At 42.0% G+C, this 19,587-nt stretch overlaps 4 protein-coding genes and 3 non-coding genes across 9 annotated transcripts in view; 4 read left to right on the top strand and 3 right to left on the bottom strand.

Moving 5' to 3' along the window:
• The window catches only part of LOC148899803 (uncharacterized), an 81,163-nt gene extending 80,190 nt beyond the window's left edge, over positions 1-973 (top strand). For both annotated transcript variants that reach the window (XM_088995304.1, XM_088995302.1), the window contains exon 4: positions 201-973. The gene's annotated coding sequence lies outside the window, so the exon portion shown is untranslated. The remainder of the gene's footprint in view (positions 1-200) is intronic.
• Positions 1-19,587, top strand: part of LOC148899801 (uncharacterized) — a 205,621-nt gene that overhangs the window by 149,031 nt on the left and 37,003 nt on the right. The window lies entirely within an intron of this gene.
• Positions 987-3,361, bottom strand: LOC148899807 (uncharacterized). The gene is made up of 2 exons (XM_088995323.1): positions 3,284-3,361; positions 987-2,941 (listed from the first exon to the last, which is right to left on the bottom strand). The coding sequence occupies exons 1-2, from the start codon at positions 3,359-3,361 to the stop codon at positions 2,225-2,227; spliced, it is 795 nt and encodes a 264-aa protein (XP_088851449.1). The 3' UTR covers positions 987-2,224.
• Positions 4,010-11,137, top strand: LOC148899808 (uncharacterized). The gene is made up of 3 exons (XM_088995292.1): positions 4,010-4,528; positions 7,684-7,803; positions 8,887-11,137. The coding sequence occupies exons 1-3, from the start codon at positions 4,402-4,404 to the stop codon at positions 9,867-9,869; spliced, it is 1,230 nt and encodes a 409-aa protein (XP_088851418.1). The 5' UTR covers positions 4,010-4,401; the 3' UTR covers positions 9,870-11,137.
• LOC148899809 (U5 spliceosomal RNA) lies at positions 11,981-12,090 on the bottom strand. The gene has a single exon (XR_016114884.1). It is a non-coding gene; the product is annotated as a U5 spliceosomal RNA (small nuclear RNA).
• Positions 12,861-12,971, bottom strand: LOC148899810 (U5 spliceosomal RNA). Its single transcript, XR_016114894.1, has one exon. It is a non-coding gene; the product is annotated as a U5 spliceosomal RNA (small nuclear RNA).
• LOC148899811 (small nucleolar RNA U3) lies at positions 13,961-14,176 on the top strand. Its single transcript, XR_016114887.1, has one exon. It is a non-coding gene; the product is annotated as a small nucleolar RNA U3 (small nucleolar RNA).

Here is a 19,587-nt window from a genome sequence, read left to right on the forward strand (position 1 = left end):
GTGCACCAAATCCAGCAGTCATTTAAACAGCTTCTTCCCTCAAGCCATTAACTCTCTAAAAAGTAACCCAAATAGAACTGTATAGTGCCTCCATTTTTTTGATGAGACTAGTGCAGCGTGTTCTACAGGAGACAATTTCCTTTTGTGTACTACATACTTGGCAAAAAAGATGATTCTGATTCTGATACTATTCTCAACAGGATGAGTTGGATGACACTGCCCGTGTTTGGAACAGCCATGTCATCAGGCCCTCAAAGAACATAAATGTCCCCAGTGGTCTGCCCAATGTGATGTATTCTTTACCTGAACTTTATGGCACAAGGGACTTCCTCTCCACAGTTGACAATGAACAAGTTCAACTATGCAAAAGCCAGTGTGTCTTCCGTTTAACTATGCCTTGTGATCCGGATGTATTTGCATTGTGTGCTTCCTTAATGGCCCAGTCTGGTCTGATGCCACCAAAAGAGTCGTATCAGGCTCTGAACTTGTACTTGCACCTCAGGGAGGCCCTTACTGCAACTCTAAATTAGAAGCATGATATTTTCAGGGGTCAGAGACATTAACCTTTGGTGAAAGCATTTTTGTTTCCAAATACCGGTCATACTGGAATTATATTACAATAAAATTTAAACATGAATTACTCAAAGCAATAACCATATATAAGCATATTTGATCAATATAAAATGTTCATTTGTCAAATCATTCTTGGTGTCAATAAATATACTGTCTTGGTTGCTGATTTTAACCACAAATACTTAACCAACGCGGATCCTGAATAGTATTCCTGCATCCCAGTACACAATCACCTGGCTGTAAATGATAACATAATTGTCACTCTTCAATTTTGTCAGCAGGTGGTGTCTTGTGTTTAAAAAAACATGAATTATTTGGAACATATTTTATTAACATTGAAAAATTCGTATGAAAAATAACTGTTTTTGTTTGAACAGTGCCAATCTTTGCAATATTACATGACGTACTCAAACTGAAAATGGCACCATACCCGAAACCATTATGACAATAAGTGATATAGAAAATGGAATGAATGGATAATAACCATGAAATCAATTGTAGATTCATTATTTGTACTTTGAGATGTCAAACATCTGTCATGGTCAACCTTGCGTAGGGCAGTCTACAGTTGTATTTTCCATTTGTGTCTGCAATTGATTTCATGGTTATTATCCATTCATTCCATTTTCTATGTCACTTATTCTATAAAAAAATCCTATATATTCTCATCCTGATCTCTTCCAATGCTGTCATCTGGATCCCATACCACGGTATCTTCTTCTTCACAGACCTCATGAGAGATGCACCCCTGCTCCGTTTGAGGCTGGGCATCAGGAACTGGTCTGTCCAGGTCAATGATTTCTCAGCAACCATCAGAGAAATCTGTGGAATTTGGGAGGTCAATCCAAATGGCATTATTTGCTGTTGGAGTTGAAGGAGACGGTTGGGCTTCTCCTGCCCCTTCTGCAGTCATTCGTCTTTGCTTTTTGAACCTTGCTTGCAAATGGAGCGTCTGCAACAAATATAATGAAAACTCACAAATAATTATCTGTAGCAATTGAAAGTCATGTAATGGTAAACATTATGTTTTGATTCGGTGTTGTGCAAACAATACATTTTAGAATTCTACTTCAGAAACACGGTTAGATTGTTGTGAATTATCCCTCAAATGTGTCATGATCTGGTTGGCGACCAACGGGGGGCGCTGTCTGCCCCGCCTGCACCTGCACAGGTGCTGGTCGTCCCGATCAGATTGGCGACCAACGGGTAGCGACGTCAGCCCTGCCGGCAGCCTCGCAGGTGCTGGTCGTTATAATCACTGTCACTTAAAAGGACACCCGGCACGACCATCCGTTGTCGGTTCATTGTTTGCTGTTTGTTGCATGCATTGTGGATGCTGTGCATGTGTTTGTTTAACCTTGGCGGACTTTTACTTTTGGTCTTCTTTTGATACTTTGTATTTTTTCCATTCAGATGATTTTGATGTTTTACATTTTGTTCCTGCTGACTTTATTTTAATTCAATTTGTCAACCAACTTCCTGCTCCCCCTTGCCTGCTTTTTGGGATCCGCACCCGCCATCACCACCTCGCAAACCGTGACAAAATGCAATTTGAGCAAACATTCATAGCTAGGACACAGGTTTTCAGGTTTTTTTTAATGAGCAAAACTACTTCACTGCTGTTATACTTTAATCCAATATAAAAATATCATCAAGTGGTACAAACCTGTTCTCCCGTGTCACTTTCAGACGAGTGTCCATCATTTGCCTCATGATGAGATCCGCCTTCAATCAATTGCGCACTTTCTCCCACCATGTTGGTGACAGATGAATGAGCTTCACTGCATTCATCCAAATGAGATGTTGGAGTATTTTCTTTTGTGCCAATGTAAAATCTTAACAGTTTCAATTTGTTTTTTTCATAGAGTCTGCCAATTGTTTCATCTAAAGCAATGTGGTTTCTTCTGAAATCACAGACCTCAAAAGTAAAGTCTTCAACGGATCCTTTGGTTGAGCTTCCATCTGGGAAAAATGGCCCTTTTCCCAGCTCCAAAATCTGAGCGACAGTTGCTGTTTTTTCCAGGATGGCATGCCTTGTTCCTCCACCTTTGCTTGTCCTCACTTGATAGTAATAGTTGCCATAAAAATGGAGCCACCCAATTTCTATCTTCCTTTGAGTCTTTTCTGCAGAAACATTTTTATGTCTTACCATCCCATCAACATGGTTTTGGAGTACTCTCGAAGTCTCACGCAGTACACCCTTTTTCCTTGATCTTATTTTGCCTCTTAAATTTTGGAGGAGCAGTTTATTATCACCACTGGACATTTTCTGATGACAAAAGCAAAGGACAGCTATTCGATCACCATAAGAAGTGATATATTTGCTCATTTGCTCTGCGAGCATCACAGCAATTACTGCCATGTCAACCTGCAAAGATAAATTGTGAGAATAAATACTTGACATGTTTATTTAATTTAACTTTTAATAAATTTAACATATTCACGAGTGATGGGAAACTCCAGTCATTATTTGTATTCAATATTACACGAGAATGGTACTAGCGGCAGCACATTGACTAACTGTATATTGATTTTAAATTGTGTTAATAATGTCATTATTAAAATACAATTAACAGTACAGGTAGAGTAGATAGAAATGTTAGCTTCACTTTCACTTTATTGACCTTCTACTACCAATACTACTTCGAAAAAAAAGTCCCTGTTTCTCTTGTTTTGCTTATTACATCAGACTGTGTAGCTGTATGCCCACCTTGTCGCTTTTCATACATGTAATGTCCACGTGAGGGACATTTCTTGACTGCAAGAAGTGTTCCAAGTCTTCCTCCATGATGAGCAGAGTTGTTGTCTTCTCGAAATAAGCAGCGCGCGAGCGTCTCCCTGAGCCAAGCTGACCCGGAAGTACATGAACGCGCATTTTTAAAAAAGAGATCTCGCAAAGTTTTTCTTTTCTTCAATGTCCCCTTAGGGGCTCCGTAGGAATCTTTGTAACATACGCTCAGTCGAAGTCATTTGAAGTGACTTTACAAATTATGGACAAAACTTGTCCGGGGCGTCGGTTGTCCTTTAATGTTTTAGGTTTAGTATTTCTGGCCCAAACACTCCCTCCAAATGCCCCTGGCCCGGCTCCTCTGTCAATTTTTAGAACACAATGCGGCCTGCCAGTCAAAAGGGTTCCAGACATACAAGAACGAATAAAGTATCGAAGACGATTTTTAGAAAACACACACAAAGTTTCGCATAGAAACATTAAACACTTTTACAGAACAAGTCTAAATAAATTATATTTTTGTTGTAGTGGCAACTAATGACAAGATACCCGCCAGTTACAAATAGTAATGTAAATTTGTCAGTTTTGATTGAGCGTTTATGTTGACTTTTTTCCTGTCTATTCTTCGTGCTATTCTTAGACCGTGTTCATATTTTTTTTTTTCTGGGTGAACGCGTGGTTGCCTGAATCATTTGTAAACATTATTTTAAAGCCAAACCGCTGACGGCTTCGAAAGCTTTTATTTCGAAGGTGGTGAACGGCGTTTACTGTGGACAGTTTCCGGGATGGAGAATATTCACAATTGCCGAGACTGCGGTCCAAAACGCGGTCGCTCCCCGTTGACCAAGTTCTCCCGAATTTGTCGACGACGTGCTCAAAACGGGCGTTTTGAGCACTCGGAGCGCCCACACTATCTTACTCGGTTAGAACATCTTTCGTTGAAGCTTGTGTCCGACTAAAGTCGTCTCGGTCTCCGTTGGACTTTCGAGGCTTTGCTTAGCTTAGCCGAGTTTGCTAGCAGCTAACAAAGAGGACCTCGTGCTCAACGCATCGCTCCGCAGAGATCATAAGCGAAACATTTTGGAACTGTCTTGTGAACAATGTGCGCAAGAAGGACACCGGAAGACGAGATGGACCTTTATGAAGAAAAAGAGGACCACAAGGGACAACGTCAGCTGCAGGACGCCATTTGGAGGATGCAGCCAAGAATTGGTCTTCACGGACAAGGTTGGCTCTTACTGCTCGTCTCGCTTGTTTTCATCTGTCTTTTTGAACAGGCTTCGTGTATTGTTTTTTTAACCCTAACCCCGTGTAACATACAACGGCTGTAGGAAATCACAAGTGCAATGGCACAAAGCTCTCGTCACATATTTATAGAATCAAAAGTCTCGAAACTTGTGCGACATCAGGACTTTTGTTTCTGACCAAACCGGTTCTGACATCAAGTGGCTCTTGTAATATGAACTAGTGATGTGTCGTTCGCGAACGAACCGGCTCTTAGAGACGGATCGCTGAAGAGAGAGTCGGTTCCTAACAAGGAGCCGGAAATGGGAGCCGACCTTTTTTATCCTCTATATTCCTCGCCCCCCGGTCTTATTATTCAATTATGATATTTTTATTTATATCATAGCCGGACACAGCTATGATAGGTCCCTACTCTCAGGTTGGGGGGAGCAGTGGACCCCTCCCTGTGGCCCCACTGATTGTTCCTACATTCCTGACTAACGACTGACCTATCACCCCCACTCCCCCCGGTATCACCTCATCAGCATAACGACCCTCATCAGCATTGCGAAAGTTGCCTAACCTGTTTTGCCTAAGCAGGCTATTGTATGAACGATCCAAATTGAACCTCGCCCCACCAAACCGGTTTAATGAAAGATTTAGTGAGCCGATCCAAAAGAAGATGGGAATTCCGGCTCTTTTCAGAGAGCCGGAATTCATCACTAATATGAAAAACTCATATGTATTTGTTCGACTTGCGATGCCTGACTGACCAAACGGAGCATTCCCTGCTGTGAGTCAGTCGCTTTCTGTATTTCTCTCTCTCTCTCTGTCACTCTTTCTCTCTCTCCCTGTTTTGTGTGTGTTTGTGTGGTGAGGAGTAGCATAGACAGAGATGCACACATATGAGGCAGAGATTCTCCCACAAGACCAACCTGATGAAGCACAAGTGAACGGCCACAGTAGAAATGTAGCGCTGGACATTGCTGCAGCAGTCTTAGCGTTATTACAGTCACCAAAGTATCCATTGACTTTAATGATGGCTAATATTCACAGGGGAATAATGACGCACAGCCGTGTCTGTCTTCGGTCTTGGAACTCACTAATGGGCCGTTTATTCTTCGCATGCTCAGAAAAAGCATTACAACATCCTGGTCTCACAGGTTCACTTGTCCGCAGGCAACATCACTGTGCGAACAACCTCAACATGACTTTGCCACTCATACCATAAAACACACTCACTACTCCCACTCAAAGACATGTTTACAACTCTGTAGTAAACAAATATCAAAATGAGAAATACCTCGTTGGAAAAATAAAACATTTTACATATTGGCAATATTCTGTTAACTTCAAAGTATTCACATTTTCCAGTTCACATTACTCTCCAAACAAATATCCCCTGAACCTTTCAAGCTAACCTTTTGTCACTGCTTTGGAAGAACATCAGCTACCATGTTTGATCTAGGTGTCTCTTTATAGTCAATTCCTTCCACTTGACCATATCCTTTTGCAACATATCTGGCTTTACAAGTCTCAGATCCATCTGGGTCCTCTTTCACTGTATATACCCAGCGACCTCCCACTACTACGTGAAGTCAGAGTGAAAGTCTCATTTTCTGTCAAAGATTTCATCTCCTCTTTCATTGCAGTAGCCCACATTTTTGAGTTTTCAGACTCCATAGCCTCTTTAAATGTCTTCGGTATGCCATAAATCACCCTGTAGAAATACTCAATATTTTCGTTTTTGTCATCATCACACTCAATTTTACATTGGTACTCCTTTAAATATTCTGGAGTCTTTGTCTTATAGGACACCTCCTTTCTTGTTCTGTCTGAACACTGGCCGCCTGAGTCAGATCTGTCTCTACTGTTTCTTCAGCACTCGGCTATTTTCTTTCCTCAAGCTGTCCCTGACTCTGCTTGATTACCTTTTGTGGTGTTTTTCTGTAACTCTGAATGTCGTCCCACATGTCACAACCTGTTTGAGTCTGATTATCTGTGCTGTTTTTTTTGTGATAAACGTCACCAGTCTATGTTTCAGGACTTTTATAATAATAATACATTTCATTTATAAGCACCTTTCAAAACTCTCAACACTTTACAGTCACAGGATATTTTTCTTGTCTCAGGATAGTGCACATGATAGGCTGGACTATATTTATCACAACCTACGAAAATTCCCTTCTCTCCGCAGGCAACATCACTGTGCGAACAACCTAAACATGACTTTGCCACTCATACCATTAAACACACTCAACAAGAGAATAAGAATAATACATTTCATTTCCAGCTTGTGCGACATCAGGACTTTTCTTTATGACCAAACCGATTCTGACACAAAGTGGCTCTTGTAATGATATGAACAACTCGTATTTGCTTGTTCGACTAGCGACTAGCTGACTAGAGACCAATCGGAGCATTTGCTGCTGTAAGTCAGTCTCACTTTTCTCTCTCTCTCTCTCTCTCTCTCTCTCTCTCTCTCTCTCTCTCTCTCTCTCTCTCTCTGTCTTTCCCCGTTTGTGTGTGTGTGTGTCGTGAGGAGTAGCATCGACAGAGATGCACACATTAGGAGCAGAGTTTCTCCCGCACTATCAACCTGATGAAGCACAAGTGAACGCACGCAGTAAAGAATAAGAATAATCATACTTTAATTTCCCATCGCCTTTCAGAATCCCTTTGGTTGCACCATGTGCACCAAAAAAAATCGCCCAAAAGACACATGAGAACTCACACACGCAAAAAAAAACTTTTGCATGTTCACCATAGGCTTGTTTGAACAGTTCCAGACATACAAGAACGAAAAAAAGCTTTACATGCTTTATGTTCGGCAAAATGTTCTAATTAAAAAAGTTCTTGCAAACTAGACACATACGGGTGTGAAGCCCTTCGGCTAAGAACGCACATGTGCTAAAAGCTGTGTCTGTGTGTGTGTGGCTGGGGGAAGGAAGTGTGCGCGCTGAGACAAAGAGACAAATAGAAAGAGATTGTGTTTGCACGGAAAAAGCAGCACTTTTTCTCCGCCGACGTCAGTCTTTTGAAATCCACCACAAACGTGATGCTGTTCATGTCACATTTTGAGTGGTAATCTGAACTCATTTATCTCTGAGTAACGTTCATCATAATTGCATGTGTGTCTGTCATTTTGTGTCATGCAGACATCAGCGAAGATGCTTGTCCTGCGCGACTGAAGAAGGAAGAAGAGGAACCCTGCGACATTAAAAGAGAGGAGCCCGAGCACCCTTGCACCAAAAATGATGACAACAGAACCGATACTGGTGAGAAACTCATCCGAGTAGGCTTTATCAGGCTGATTTTAATGTATTTACATTCTTTATTTTCCCCGTGAGAACATTGAAATTATTTTTTTTTAAACTTTAAGTTATGTCTGTGTAAGCTCTCAGTCGTACGGGAGTGGTCCATCGATGAAAAGGTTTCTTCAGCCGTCATCTGTACTTTTTGAAGGTGTCGGACGTTTCGCTTCTTATCCAAGATGCTTCTTCAGCTAACTAAAGTCTTACTGGTAGTATCGGGCCTCTATATATGTCCCTAATGTCCAGACATGGCGGCGCCGGACACTGCTATGATAGGTCCCTACTCTCAGGATGGGGGGAGCAGAGGACCACTCCCTGTGGCCCCACCGATTGTTCAGACATTCCTGACTAACGACTGGCCTGATTGCCCCACTACCTCCGGTATCACATCATCAGCATTACTAAGGTTGCCTAAGCAGGCTATTGTATGAACGATCCAAATTGAACCTCACCCCACCAGACCGGTTTAATGAAGGATTTAGTTGTTTTATGAGAATCGCTTCTTTTACTCCCCTTTCAAACCATCTATGTTCTTTCGCTAAGATTTTCACCTCATTGTCGTCAAATGAGCTAGCTTTTAGGTGCATATATACTGCCGATTGAGGCCCACTAGTATTATCCCTGCGATGTTGATAAAGTCTTTTTGACAATTTGTTTAGTTAAGGACGAAAAAAAAGCTTTACGTGCCTCATCTTCGGCAAAATGTTCTAATTCAAAAAGTTCTTGCAAACTAGACGCATACTGGTGTGAAGCCCGTCGGCTAAGAACGCACGCGGGTGCTAAAAGCTGTGTATTTGAGTGTGTAAGTGTGTGGCTGGGGGAAGGAAGTGTGCGCGCTGAGACAGAGACAAATAGAAAGAGATTGTGTTTGCACGGAAAAAGAAGCATTTCTGGAAAAAAGCAGCACTTTTTCTCCGCCGACGTCAGTCTTTTGAAATCCACCACAAATGTGATGCTGTTCATGTCACATTTTGAGTGGTAATCTAAACTCATTTATCTCTAAGTAACTTTCATGTTCATGTGTGTCTGTCTTTTTGTGTCGTGCAGACGTCAGGGAAGATACTTGTCCCGCGCGGCTGAAGGAGGAAGAAGAGGAAGCCTGCGGCATTAAAAGAGAGGAGCCCGAGCACCCTTGCACCAAAAATGAGGACAACAGATCATCAAATGATGATGGTCAAGATGAAGAGTCTGACGGTGATCTGACATGTCGCACTGGCAACAAGTCCTGCAAATCTTCTCTGTGTGGCAAAATGTTTACTGATCAGAGTCATTTGAAAAAGCATGCGAAAACCCACACTGGTGAGAAACATTTTTTTTGTTCAGTTTGTGGCAAAGGATTCACTCAGAAGCACTCTTTGATGATCCACACAAGAATCCACACTGGTGAGAAACCTTTTTCCTGTTCAGTGTGTGGCAAAGCCTTCTCTGAGAAGGGAAGCTTAAGTAAACACACAAGAATCCACACTGGTGAGAAACCTTTTTCCTGTTCAGTGTGTGGCAAAGCATTCTCTGAGAAGAGAAGCTTAAGTAAACACGCAATAATCCACACTGGTGAGAAACCTTTTTCCTGTTCTATTTGTGGCAAAGCATTCTCTGAGAAGGGCCATTTAATTAACCACACAAGAACCCACAATGGTGATAAACCTTTTTCCTGTTCATTTTGTAGCAAAGGATTCTCTAAGAAGGACCATTTAATTGGCCACACAAGAATCCACACTGGTGAGAAACCTTTTTCCTGCTCAGTGTGTGGCAAAGGATTCTCTCGGAAGGGAACCTTAAGTAAACACACAAGAATCCACACTGGTGAGAAACCTTTTTCCTGCTCAGTGTGTGGCAAAGGATTCTCTCGGAAAGGCCATTTAATTCGCCACACAAGAATCCACAGTGGTGAGAAACCTTTTTCCTGCTCAGTGTGTGGCAAAGGATTCTCTCGGAAAGGCCATTTAATTCGCCACACCAGAACCCACAGTGGTTCGGCAGGAAACAATCCTCTGCAGGAAACAATCCTCAATCCTCACCTGCACCGTTGAACATTCAGGGTTTGGACATTGAGAGGGTGACCTCCTACAAGTACATGGGTGTTACTCTGAACAATAGACTGGACTACAAACACGGATGGTAACTGAGGTCTTTTCGAGTTCAGGGATCACTCCTAAAGACTTTCTATGACTCTGTGGCGGCTTCAGCCATCCACTATGGAATTGTCTGCTGGTCAGGCAGCATCACCACCCGGGACAGGAAAAGACTGGAGAACCTTGTCAAGAGGGCCAGTTCTGTCCTGGGCTGCTCGCTGGACTCTCTGGAGGAGGTGGGCAACAGACGGACGCTGGCTAAACTAAAAGCTATGATTGACAGCCCCTACCATCCCCTCCTGCCCACCCTGACAGCACTGGGTAGCTCGTTCAGCCAGAGACTGTTACACCCGCGCTGCAAGAAGGAGCGGTACCACCGCTCGTTCCTATCGACTGCTGTCACGCTTTGCAATTCTCAATGATCACACGTGAAAAAAAAAGAATAAACTGGACACTTCTAAATAAGGGTTGATGCAATATATCAATCTGCCTTTCTTGGTGCTTGCACCATGTACAGTTTTTTTATGAAGCGGTTTTGTACATTTACATTTGTACAGTATACAGTTGACGTTTTTATTTTGTTATGCTTAGAAAACCTTATTTTCTATCCTTAACCCCTCCATCCCACCCCCTTTCAAATTGCTGCTGTGGACTGCAAATTTCCCCATTGTGGGACGAATAAAGGTTTTCTGATTCTGAGAAAGCATTTTCCTGTTCAGTTTGTGGCAAAGGATTCTCTAAGAAGGCCAATTTAATTCGCCACACAAGAATCCACACTGGCGAGAAACCTTTTTCCTGTTCAGTTTGTGGCAAAGGATTCTCTCAGAAGGGGAAAAGATTTTTAAGGAAGCATCACTTAAGTGCACGTGAGAATCCACACCGGTGAGAAAGCTTTTGCATGCCCAGTTTTTTTGCAAATGATTCTCGAAGAAGGGCATTTTAATTAGCCACACAATCATCCGCACTGCTGAGAAATATTTTGCCTGCCCAGTGGCAAGCAATTCTCCCAGAAGGGCCAATTACTGTAATTAACCACACAAGAATCCACACTGATGTGAAACCATTTTCCTTCTCTGCTTCTCTGCTTGTGGCCAAAGATTTCTGTGAAGGGACTCCTAAAAAGACACTCAAGAACCGATACTGGTGAGAAACTCATCCGAGCAGGCTTTATCAGGCTGATTGTAATGTATTTACATTCTTTATTTTCCCCTGGGCAACATTGAAATTGTTTTTTTTTTACTTTTAGTTATGGTTATTAAATGTAGTTTTTTTCTCACTCATTTTCAAGGTGTCCCCCCTGTCCCATCGTTGAGCGTACAGCACCCTTGCCTGTGCTGTGAAATGTGTTCAATTTTCTATTATTAAATAAATTTCGCACGAAAAAAAGACCATGTAGAAATGGGTGAAAAAAATGATGGTGACTTCCGATTTACGACCGACTCGAGTGACAACCACCTGTACTTATGACCACAATCGCCAGACCTTTTTTTATTATACGGCTGCCACCGCTACAGCCAGCCTGCAACGAGACAGAGGTCCATGCAGGATGATTTATTTAGCGACAACACAAAGCGCTGGTCCCAAAAAGAGGACTAGGGGAATAATCAAAAATAAACAATACCAAAAAACGATGAGTGGGCAGGGGCGGTCAAAGGGAAAGCCGTCAATGGCGAAAAGCAACTTGCACACGGTAGTGCAGAAAAGGTACAATTCTGAAAGGATTACGGGATGTGTCAAAGTCAGCTTTATTGTCAAATATTCTAATATGCATGACATACAGCACAGATGAAATTGCTGTCCTCTCGGACCCAGCATGCAAGGCACTTATAATGACTTTAACAAGCATAATAAACATGAAAAGACCAATTTGCCGGGAGAGGGGAGCCGCTGTGTGTGCACGCGTCGCCATCATGGGAAAAACAAATTATATATATATAAAACTGCATTTTTCCTTGTTCAAGTCAGATCCACTTGGCATTATGGAACGCTAATCTGTTGGCCTCGGACGGTTATGTTTGTGAAAAATAAACCATTAAAAACGCTGCTTGTTCATCTTGACAAAGTGAGTAAGCCCCGCTTTCGCAGAGCAGCAAAAATTCGTATAGACTCTTGTTCCTCCCCACGGAAATCTTTAGTAAAAGGCGAAAGATTTATACGATCTGAGCAGAAACAAGAGTGAACTGCCTTTCGACTCTTTAGACGAGCGACGCCATTGTCAGCCACACCATTTTACATGACAGTCTTTCACTTTCGCGTGTCATATTCAGCTCTATCTATACTGTACTGTATACTTCCGATAAATACCGTACTCTCGACGAACCAAATTAGTGTGAACAAACAATAACGTAATGAGGTGTCGTTTATAGCTCACTCGGAAACTTTATTTGGCACAAAGGATTGTGGGTAAATCAGAGAAACGCGAAACTATTTGGCACAAAGGACTGTGGGTAAATCAGAGAAAACGTGAAACTATTTGGCACGAAGGATTGTAGGTAAATCAGAGAAATCAGTCAGTTGATTCTTAAACGACGTAAATTAAGACATTTCGTACTTTAAAACAGTGATTTTCAACCACAGTGCCGCGGCCGTGAGAGATCGTCAGCTGTGCCTTGAGAAACTATTCAATGCCCCTTTTACAAACATGTGTTCATCATTTTCTGCCAATATTATGTCATTGTCCTGTATTCGTGCTGAAAAGACTGGGAGGGTAATTTAATATTCGTCCATGTGGCAACACGTCACTGATTGCCTCTTTCCAGCGAAATGGTTCGTGGTGTGCCTCAAAAAAACCAATGTAAAAAAACGCGTCCTGGTTCAAAAAAGGTTGAAAAACACTGCTTTAAAATATATGAGACAATCAGGTATTATACTAGGCTGAAACGTTAGTCGCGCTCGCCATATAAGTAAATAACTAAATGAGGAATTTCTACATTTAAACAGAATTAGATATCTCCGCTTGCGCAGAGCATCAAAAATTGAAAATACTCTTGCAGTTCCTCCCCACGGAAAGCTTTAGTAAAAGGCAAAAGACTTAGACAACTTGATCAGGAACCAGAGTGGATTGCCTCATTTCACTCGAAGCGAGCTACGCCATTATCAGCCACACCATTTTACATGACGGTCTTTCGCTTCCTAACAGGTCGGCTATTTCTTGATCTATGTCTGTATTTTACTGACCTACCAAGTCAGTATGAACAAACAGTAACGCATTTATGTGTTGTTTACATCATATCAGGAAACGTTGTTTTGGTACAAAGGATTATGGGTAAATCGGCGAACGTTCTGAATTTAGAAGTGACGACGTTTTTGTTTTAAGTCAACTGGAATCGCGGTGGGACTGTAAAAATGCTCTTTTCATTTTTTAAGTCGGAAAAAGACAAATGGCACATTTAAGCATGACTAACATCGCAAAGTCGAGGCCAGCTGATCACAAACGCTTAACACGACACCGGAAGAAAGCAAATACAAACACGTTACGGCGGTGAAAGGAGGGGATATTGCACGGGAATATGCGTGCAAATTAAGGATCGTGGATCTATACATGTTGTATTATTCATTGACGTGTTGGTAATGAACATTTTATTTTCATCAACGCAAATAAACACGACCCGACAACTACAAGCAGCACTGTGAACCGCGAGAGGCACTATCTGAAGTTTTTTTTTTTATTAAATCGGATTCCAGTTCCACCATGTTTGGCACGTTTAAAGGTTTGAAAGACGTCCCATTGTTTCTACCATATGATTGGTTAAGTAAATCTAAAACGTTCTCTCACTTAATGGCCAATCATAGTGTCAAATGTCTTGCGTGTCCTACCACGCGAGACATTTTTTATTCGAGGATCGGCACAGACAGCTTTGAAGAAGCACATTGAATCACAATGTAACCCATATTTAAAATATTTTATTCAAAGCGAACGTATACGGACTTTCCGTTTGTATCTAGCAATCGTGATGTACCGAGTTTGGGCAAAAGGTCCCCCAAGGTTGTCCTCTGGGTGAAAATAGTACCTGCACAGATGACTTGGCGCCGTCGCCCGATGTGGCGTTAAGACTATACTTTCAGGGATCATTTCTATAGTTCTTAACTTGAGAAATGTGTTTCTAAAGTGATTGGTCTCCCTAACTACGATGATGAGTTATGATACTCCTTCCTGAGCGTGAAGCTGTCGTAGAATAATGAAGTTATTCATATGTTCTATGACATTGATGAACGTTCGCTGCTTCTTCAGGGAGCATTGAGGGATGGTGTATGTTCGGAGTGGTTACTACACATCGGCTAAAATTCGGTTCAAAGTTTATTACTCCGCCGATGTTATGAAATGATATACACATTGAGTTATTGGGAGAACCCGCGCATTGTTTTCAAGTGCTCCACGCAAACTTCACTCAAAGCAGCGTCTCGATTATAAACTATCAAGTCTGTGCTCACCACTTGATACCAGCGTGTCAATAAGTCGACTCAACGCAGGACGTTTTGTATTTCTGCTCTGATTTTGCACATCAACCACAGACAAGTACCGCATTACAAATGTTATTTAATATAGATATGTGGAGCACCCAAAATTAAAGGACAACCGACATCAGAAAAAATGTTTTATAGCATCTAAAATACCCAAAACATGCAGTATGATATTTTTATTCGAATGCAAAACACCAATTAAAATGACTTAAAGTGTCCAAAATCTGCAAAAAAATGAGCTGCGAATTGGGCATTTTCAGAAAGTCCCGCCCCCAGTTCGTGACGTCACGCCAAGACGTATTGCATTGCTGGAGAATCAAAACAATGGCTTCAGATTCGGAGAATATGCTTTCTTGTTACACATCCAGTTATGAATATGATTCAAATAGTTCTGAAGAGGAAAGCATACATGTTTGCAATCGATTCAAGAAGTTATTCCCTGTCATCTTGAGGTATCTGAGGTTGGAAATGTAGCACTGAAAAGAGGCAGAACAAAATGCCGACCTCTTGCAGACATGACAGTGTATATATATATATATATATATATATATATATATATATATATATATATATATATATATATATATATATATATATATATATATATATACGAACAAGCAACGTCTCGACAAGCCGGCCAGACAAGGATTGCCACTGAGCTCTTCGCTGCAAAGACCCGGCCATCTTAAAAGAGAAGCAGACGTTTCCCTACATTGGCACTGGCAAACAACATTCAGCAAGTTGATTTAATTATCACAGGTCGCAAATACTGAGTTTTGCATGTCTATATTTGCATTGCAAGTGTGTGATATAATTATAAGTCATTGTGATTTGCTATATTAACCTAGTTGATTGCAATTAAGTATTGAAGTTTGGGTTTATAAGCTAAATTGAAAATAGTATATTCACACCTGTATTTTGTGACACTCTACTGTACATTTAAAGTTAAAGAAGCTAAGCTTAAAAGTCTATTTACGCAAAAGTGAGAATTTATTTCCATTTCAACTACATTTTGCTACACAGTCAACATGTCACGTTAAGGTGAAAGACAGCGACCATACGCCCAAGAAGAGCAAGTTAAAGCAACGGTAGATGTAACACCACATCCGAGTCAGGCAGATTCCACACTGCCTAAGAGAAGTGAACGCACTCGCGCACGAACTGAAAAGGGACAGGCACTTGTAGATGCCAAGTTGAAAGATCTGCGAGCAAAGTTCAAAGTGACCTATGAAAGGTGGGAAAACGATATTAATGGACTAAAAAGGGCCATCAAATACCATGACAATTCTGACCTAGCGAATACAATGAGCAGAATAAATACAGCTCCATATGTGATTGATGTTACTTACTTAAAGATCAGAGACACTCTACATCCAGAGCAACCAGACTCAGAACTCCGTAGAAAGAATGAAACATGTAAAGCACTCACCCAAACTGCCAATAAAAAGGCTCAGCAAGTCCTCAAAGATCATAGGTCAGAAATCTCATCTTGGCCAGACAACGAATCCGTGTTTGAGACTACACTCTCCAATGTCTCCTTATCTTCACACAACACGAACACTAAGCAGTCTTCGTACGTCCCCCAAGACGCAAGACAAGCTGCAGCTGAAGCAGCATCATCAAGAGAAGCTCTCAGAGCCAAGAAAGAAATTAGTGAAAAGGAAGAAGAAATCCGAAGACTGGAGATACAAGATGAAACATGGAGAGCCGAAAATGAAGCAGAGAATGCAAAGAAAAGAGCTCTCTTCTTTGCAGCAAGTGCTGATAGAAAAACACGGTTAGAGGAGAAAAGGAGAGAAGTTGAACAATTAAAGGAATTCAAAAGGCTCAGCGCAGCAGAAGCTAAACTGAAATTTCACTCTGAAAGTATTCAAAGTGATGACGAAGAGGATAAGCACTCATTACCTCTTTTTCCCAAACAATCAGTTCTCGCTCTTCCCCCACAAGAGCCTTTTCCTCACACACTTCCAGTACACCAACCTAACTTGCATTCATACACTCACACAACAACATCTCATAACATTTGTAATGATCTTGCGAAAACCTTAGCTCAAGTCATTACAGCAAATCGCATTCCAATCCCAGAGCCTGCTGTCTTTATAGGAGATCCCCTCCAGTTTAACGATTGGAAGCTTTCGTTTTCAACGCTGATTGATAGGAAGAACCTGCCAGTTGAAGAAAGGCTGTTTTTCCTACGAAAGTACGTCGGTGGTTCGGCAAAGAAAGCTATTGAAGGACATTTTCTGGTAGGTACAGAATCTGCTTACCGTGCCGCCTGGAGTACATTGGAAGACAGATATGGCAATCCTTTCTTAATTAGCAAAGCATACAGGGATAAGATACATGCATGGCACAAAATTGGCCCAAAGGATAATCAAGACCTACGGGAATTTGCAGACTTTCTCAGCAGCGTTGAATCAGCCATGCCTTATGTACCAGGACTGCAAGTTCTCAATGACTGCTTGGAGAACCAAAGAATAGCAGCTAAACTGCCTGATTGGTGCAGCTCACGCTGGAATTGTGCAGTTGTAACGATCGAGGATGAAACCAATACGTTTCCTGATTTTGAGGCCTTTGTGTCATTCCTCAGAAAAGAGGCTCGTATTGCCTGCCACCCTGTAACATCGTGGCAAGCTATGAACCCAAAAGATGAGAAAACAAAGGCAATCCAGCAACTCAACTTGAAGGAGTATAGAAAACGAAACATTGATGCCAAAACTTTCACTACAAGTTCAAGTGAAAGGACAGACATTCAATGTCCGTTCTGCAAGAAAGTAAATCACACTCTCCACAAGTGTCGAAGGTTTATGGGAAAACCAATAGAGGAAAGAGTAAAGTTTGTGCAGCAGGAGAAACTTTGTTTTGGTTGCCTTGAAGCTGGTCATCTTTCAAAGAACTGCAGATCTAGAAGCACATGTGACACATGCGAAAGGCACCATCCAACATCCTTACATCGAAATTGTGACAGGAAAGAGTACAAGCAAGGACAACGAGACCGGCCCAGAGAAAGGGACGAAGAGGAGGAGTCTAAACCAACCAAACAAGAGTCCGATGTAGCTACCTCTCTTAGAATTGTACGGGAGAGGAGCAGCACTTACACTTCACCAATCGTTCCGGTCTATGTGTCCACACCGACCGAACCAGACAAGGAAGTGTTGGTGTACGCATTGCTCGACACTCAAAGTGACACTACCTTCATTCTAAAGGACGTAGCTGACACACTGAATGTGAAGAAAGATAAGGTAAAGCTTAAGATATCTACAATCACTTCTCAAACCAAAGTTGTGTCCAGCGAAAAGGTGACAGGTCTACAAGTAAGAGGCATGAAGTCTCAAACAAAGATCAAGCTCCCGGTAAGCTATACTCGGGAATACATCCCAGCAAACAGAGCTCATATCCCCACTAGTAAAACAGCAAGACCATGGCCACACTTAGAGCATCTAGCGAAGGAAATGTCTGAAGAACTTAACCGTGACGTTGGGTTACTAATTGGCTATAATTGTTCACAAGCCCTAGCGCCTACAGATGTCATCCGTGGCTATGGAGATGAACCTTTTGCGCTCAAGTCTGTGCTGGGTTGGAGTATCATTGGATATAATAGCGCTACTTCAGATTATGAAGATGAAATCGGTGTTAGTCACCGCGTCACCACAAAACAAGTCACGCCAACTTACAGGGCTCATTCAATGCTCGAGTCTGAAGTCCACTTTGCCTTCAGAACACAAGTCAAAGAAATGATCTCTCCGTTAGACATTATCAAGGTGTTTGAGACAGACTTTGCTGAAAGGACAAGTGAAGAAGTACCAACTTCACAAGAAGATCTTCAATTCATCAGAAAACTGAAGCAGGGCATCAAGCAGAAACCGGATGGTCACTACGAGATGCCGCTGCCTTTCAAGGAAGGAAGGCCAAGTCTGCCAAACAAGAGAGCATGCGCAGAGCATCGACTGAAATGTCTTAAGAAGCGTCTAAAAAGGGATGAGAAATATTATAATGACTATGTGATTTTCATGGAGGATATAATAACAAGAGGTGATGCTGAAAGGGTCCCAGTGACAGAAATAGAAAGTCAAACATCATGGTATATCCCTCACCATGGAGTTTACCATCCCAAAACGCCTGGAAAGATTCGAGTTGTTTTTGATTGCTCGGCAAAGTTTAGAAACACGTCACTCAATGAGCATCTGCTGACTGGACCAGACCTCACAAATACCCTTGTTGGTGTTTTGTGTCGTTTCAGAAAGGGAAAGGTGGCTATTATGTGCGATGTGGAGCGTATGTTTCACCAGTTTCATGTTGCACAGCAAGACCAAGATTACCTCCGATTCCTGTGGTGGGACAAAGGCAAGATGGAAGATCCACCATCAGTGTATCGTATGAAGGTCCACTTGCGTCTTCGCCAGGATGTGCCAACTTTGGCCTCAAGCACTTGGCGTCAGAAGGAGAAACACAGTTCAGTGAGTTGACAGTAAGATTCATTCAGCGCAACTTTTATGTTGACGATGGACTGACAAGCGTCGACAGTGAAACTAAAGCAATCCAACTTATTCAAGAAGCGAGAGAACTGCAGAACTGGAAAGCTTCGCTTACACAAGTTCATCAGTAACAACAAAAGGGTGATCGAAACGATCCCCAAGGAAGAATGTGCTAAAGGAGCAACTGACCTGGACATGTCCCTTGGAGAACACAAGATGGAACGAGCTCTCGGGATCCAATGGTGCATCAGTTCAGACAAGTTCCAGTTTAGAGCTACAGTTAAGGTAAATCCTTCTACCAGAAGAGAAGTGTTGGGTACAGTAGCCTCAGTCTTTGATCCTCTTGGATTTCTCTCCCCTATCATCCTAATGGGAAAGCTGATTCTACAAAGGATGTGTCACGACAGAATAGGTTGGGACGAGCCACTACCTGTTGAACTCAAGCCACAGTGGAAAGCCTGGCTGGCAGACCTCCACAATCTCCCTTCCATAGAAATACAACAACTAAGGAAGTTCAGCAGTATGAACTTCATCATTTTTCCGATGCCAGCTCATCCGGATATGGTGAATGTTCCTACCTTAGAACGGTTTCCAAGTCTGGAGTAGTCCACTGCACTCTAGTCATGGGAAAAGCAAGAATTGCACCTATAAAAATAACAACAATCCCAAGATTGGAACTCTCTGCGGCAGTAGTGGCCACGAGAATAAGTGATCTGCTTAAACAAGAGTTGTAATTGGAA

The sequence above is a fragment of the Hippocampus bargibanti genome, linkage group LG04 (genome assembly GCF_051943395.1).
Source record: "Hippocampus bargibanti isolate YZ-2025 linkage group LG04, ASM5194339v1, whole genome shotgun sequence".
Lineage (NCBI taxonomy): Eukaryota > Metazoa > Chordata > Actinopteri > Syngnathiformes > Syngnathidae > Hippocampus > Hippocampus bargibanti.

What these genes read in the sequence shown, in the direction of transcription:
- LOC148899807 (XM_088995323.1), bottom strand. Translation starts at nt 3,361, where the DNA reads ATGGAGGAAGACTTGGAACACTTCTTGCAGTCAAGAAATGTCCCTCAC. An exon ending in CATGTATGAAAAGCGACAAG is followed by an intron (nt 2,942 to 3,283) that starts GTGGGCATACAG and finishes TTATCTTTGCAG; the next exon opens with GTTGACATGGCAGTAATTGC.
- LOC148899808 (XM_088995292.1), top strand. Translation starts at nt 4,402, where the DNA reads ATGTGCGCAAGAAGGACACCGGAAGACGAGATGGACCTTTATGAAGAA. An exon ending in AATTGGTCTTCACGGACAAG is followed by an intron (nt 4,529 to 7,683) that starts GTTGGCTCTTAC and finishes TGTGTCATGCAG; the next exon opens with ACATCAGCGAAGATGCTTGT. An exon ending in TGACAACAGAACCGATACTG is followed by an intron (nt 7,804 to 8,886) that starts GTGAGAAACTCA and finishes TGTGTCGTGCAG; the next exon opens with ACGTCAGGGAAGATACTTGT.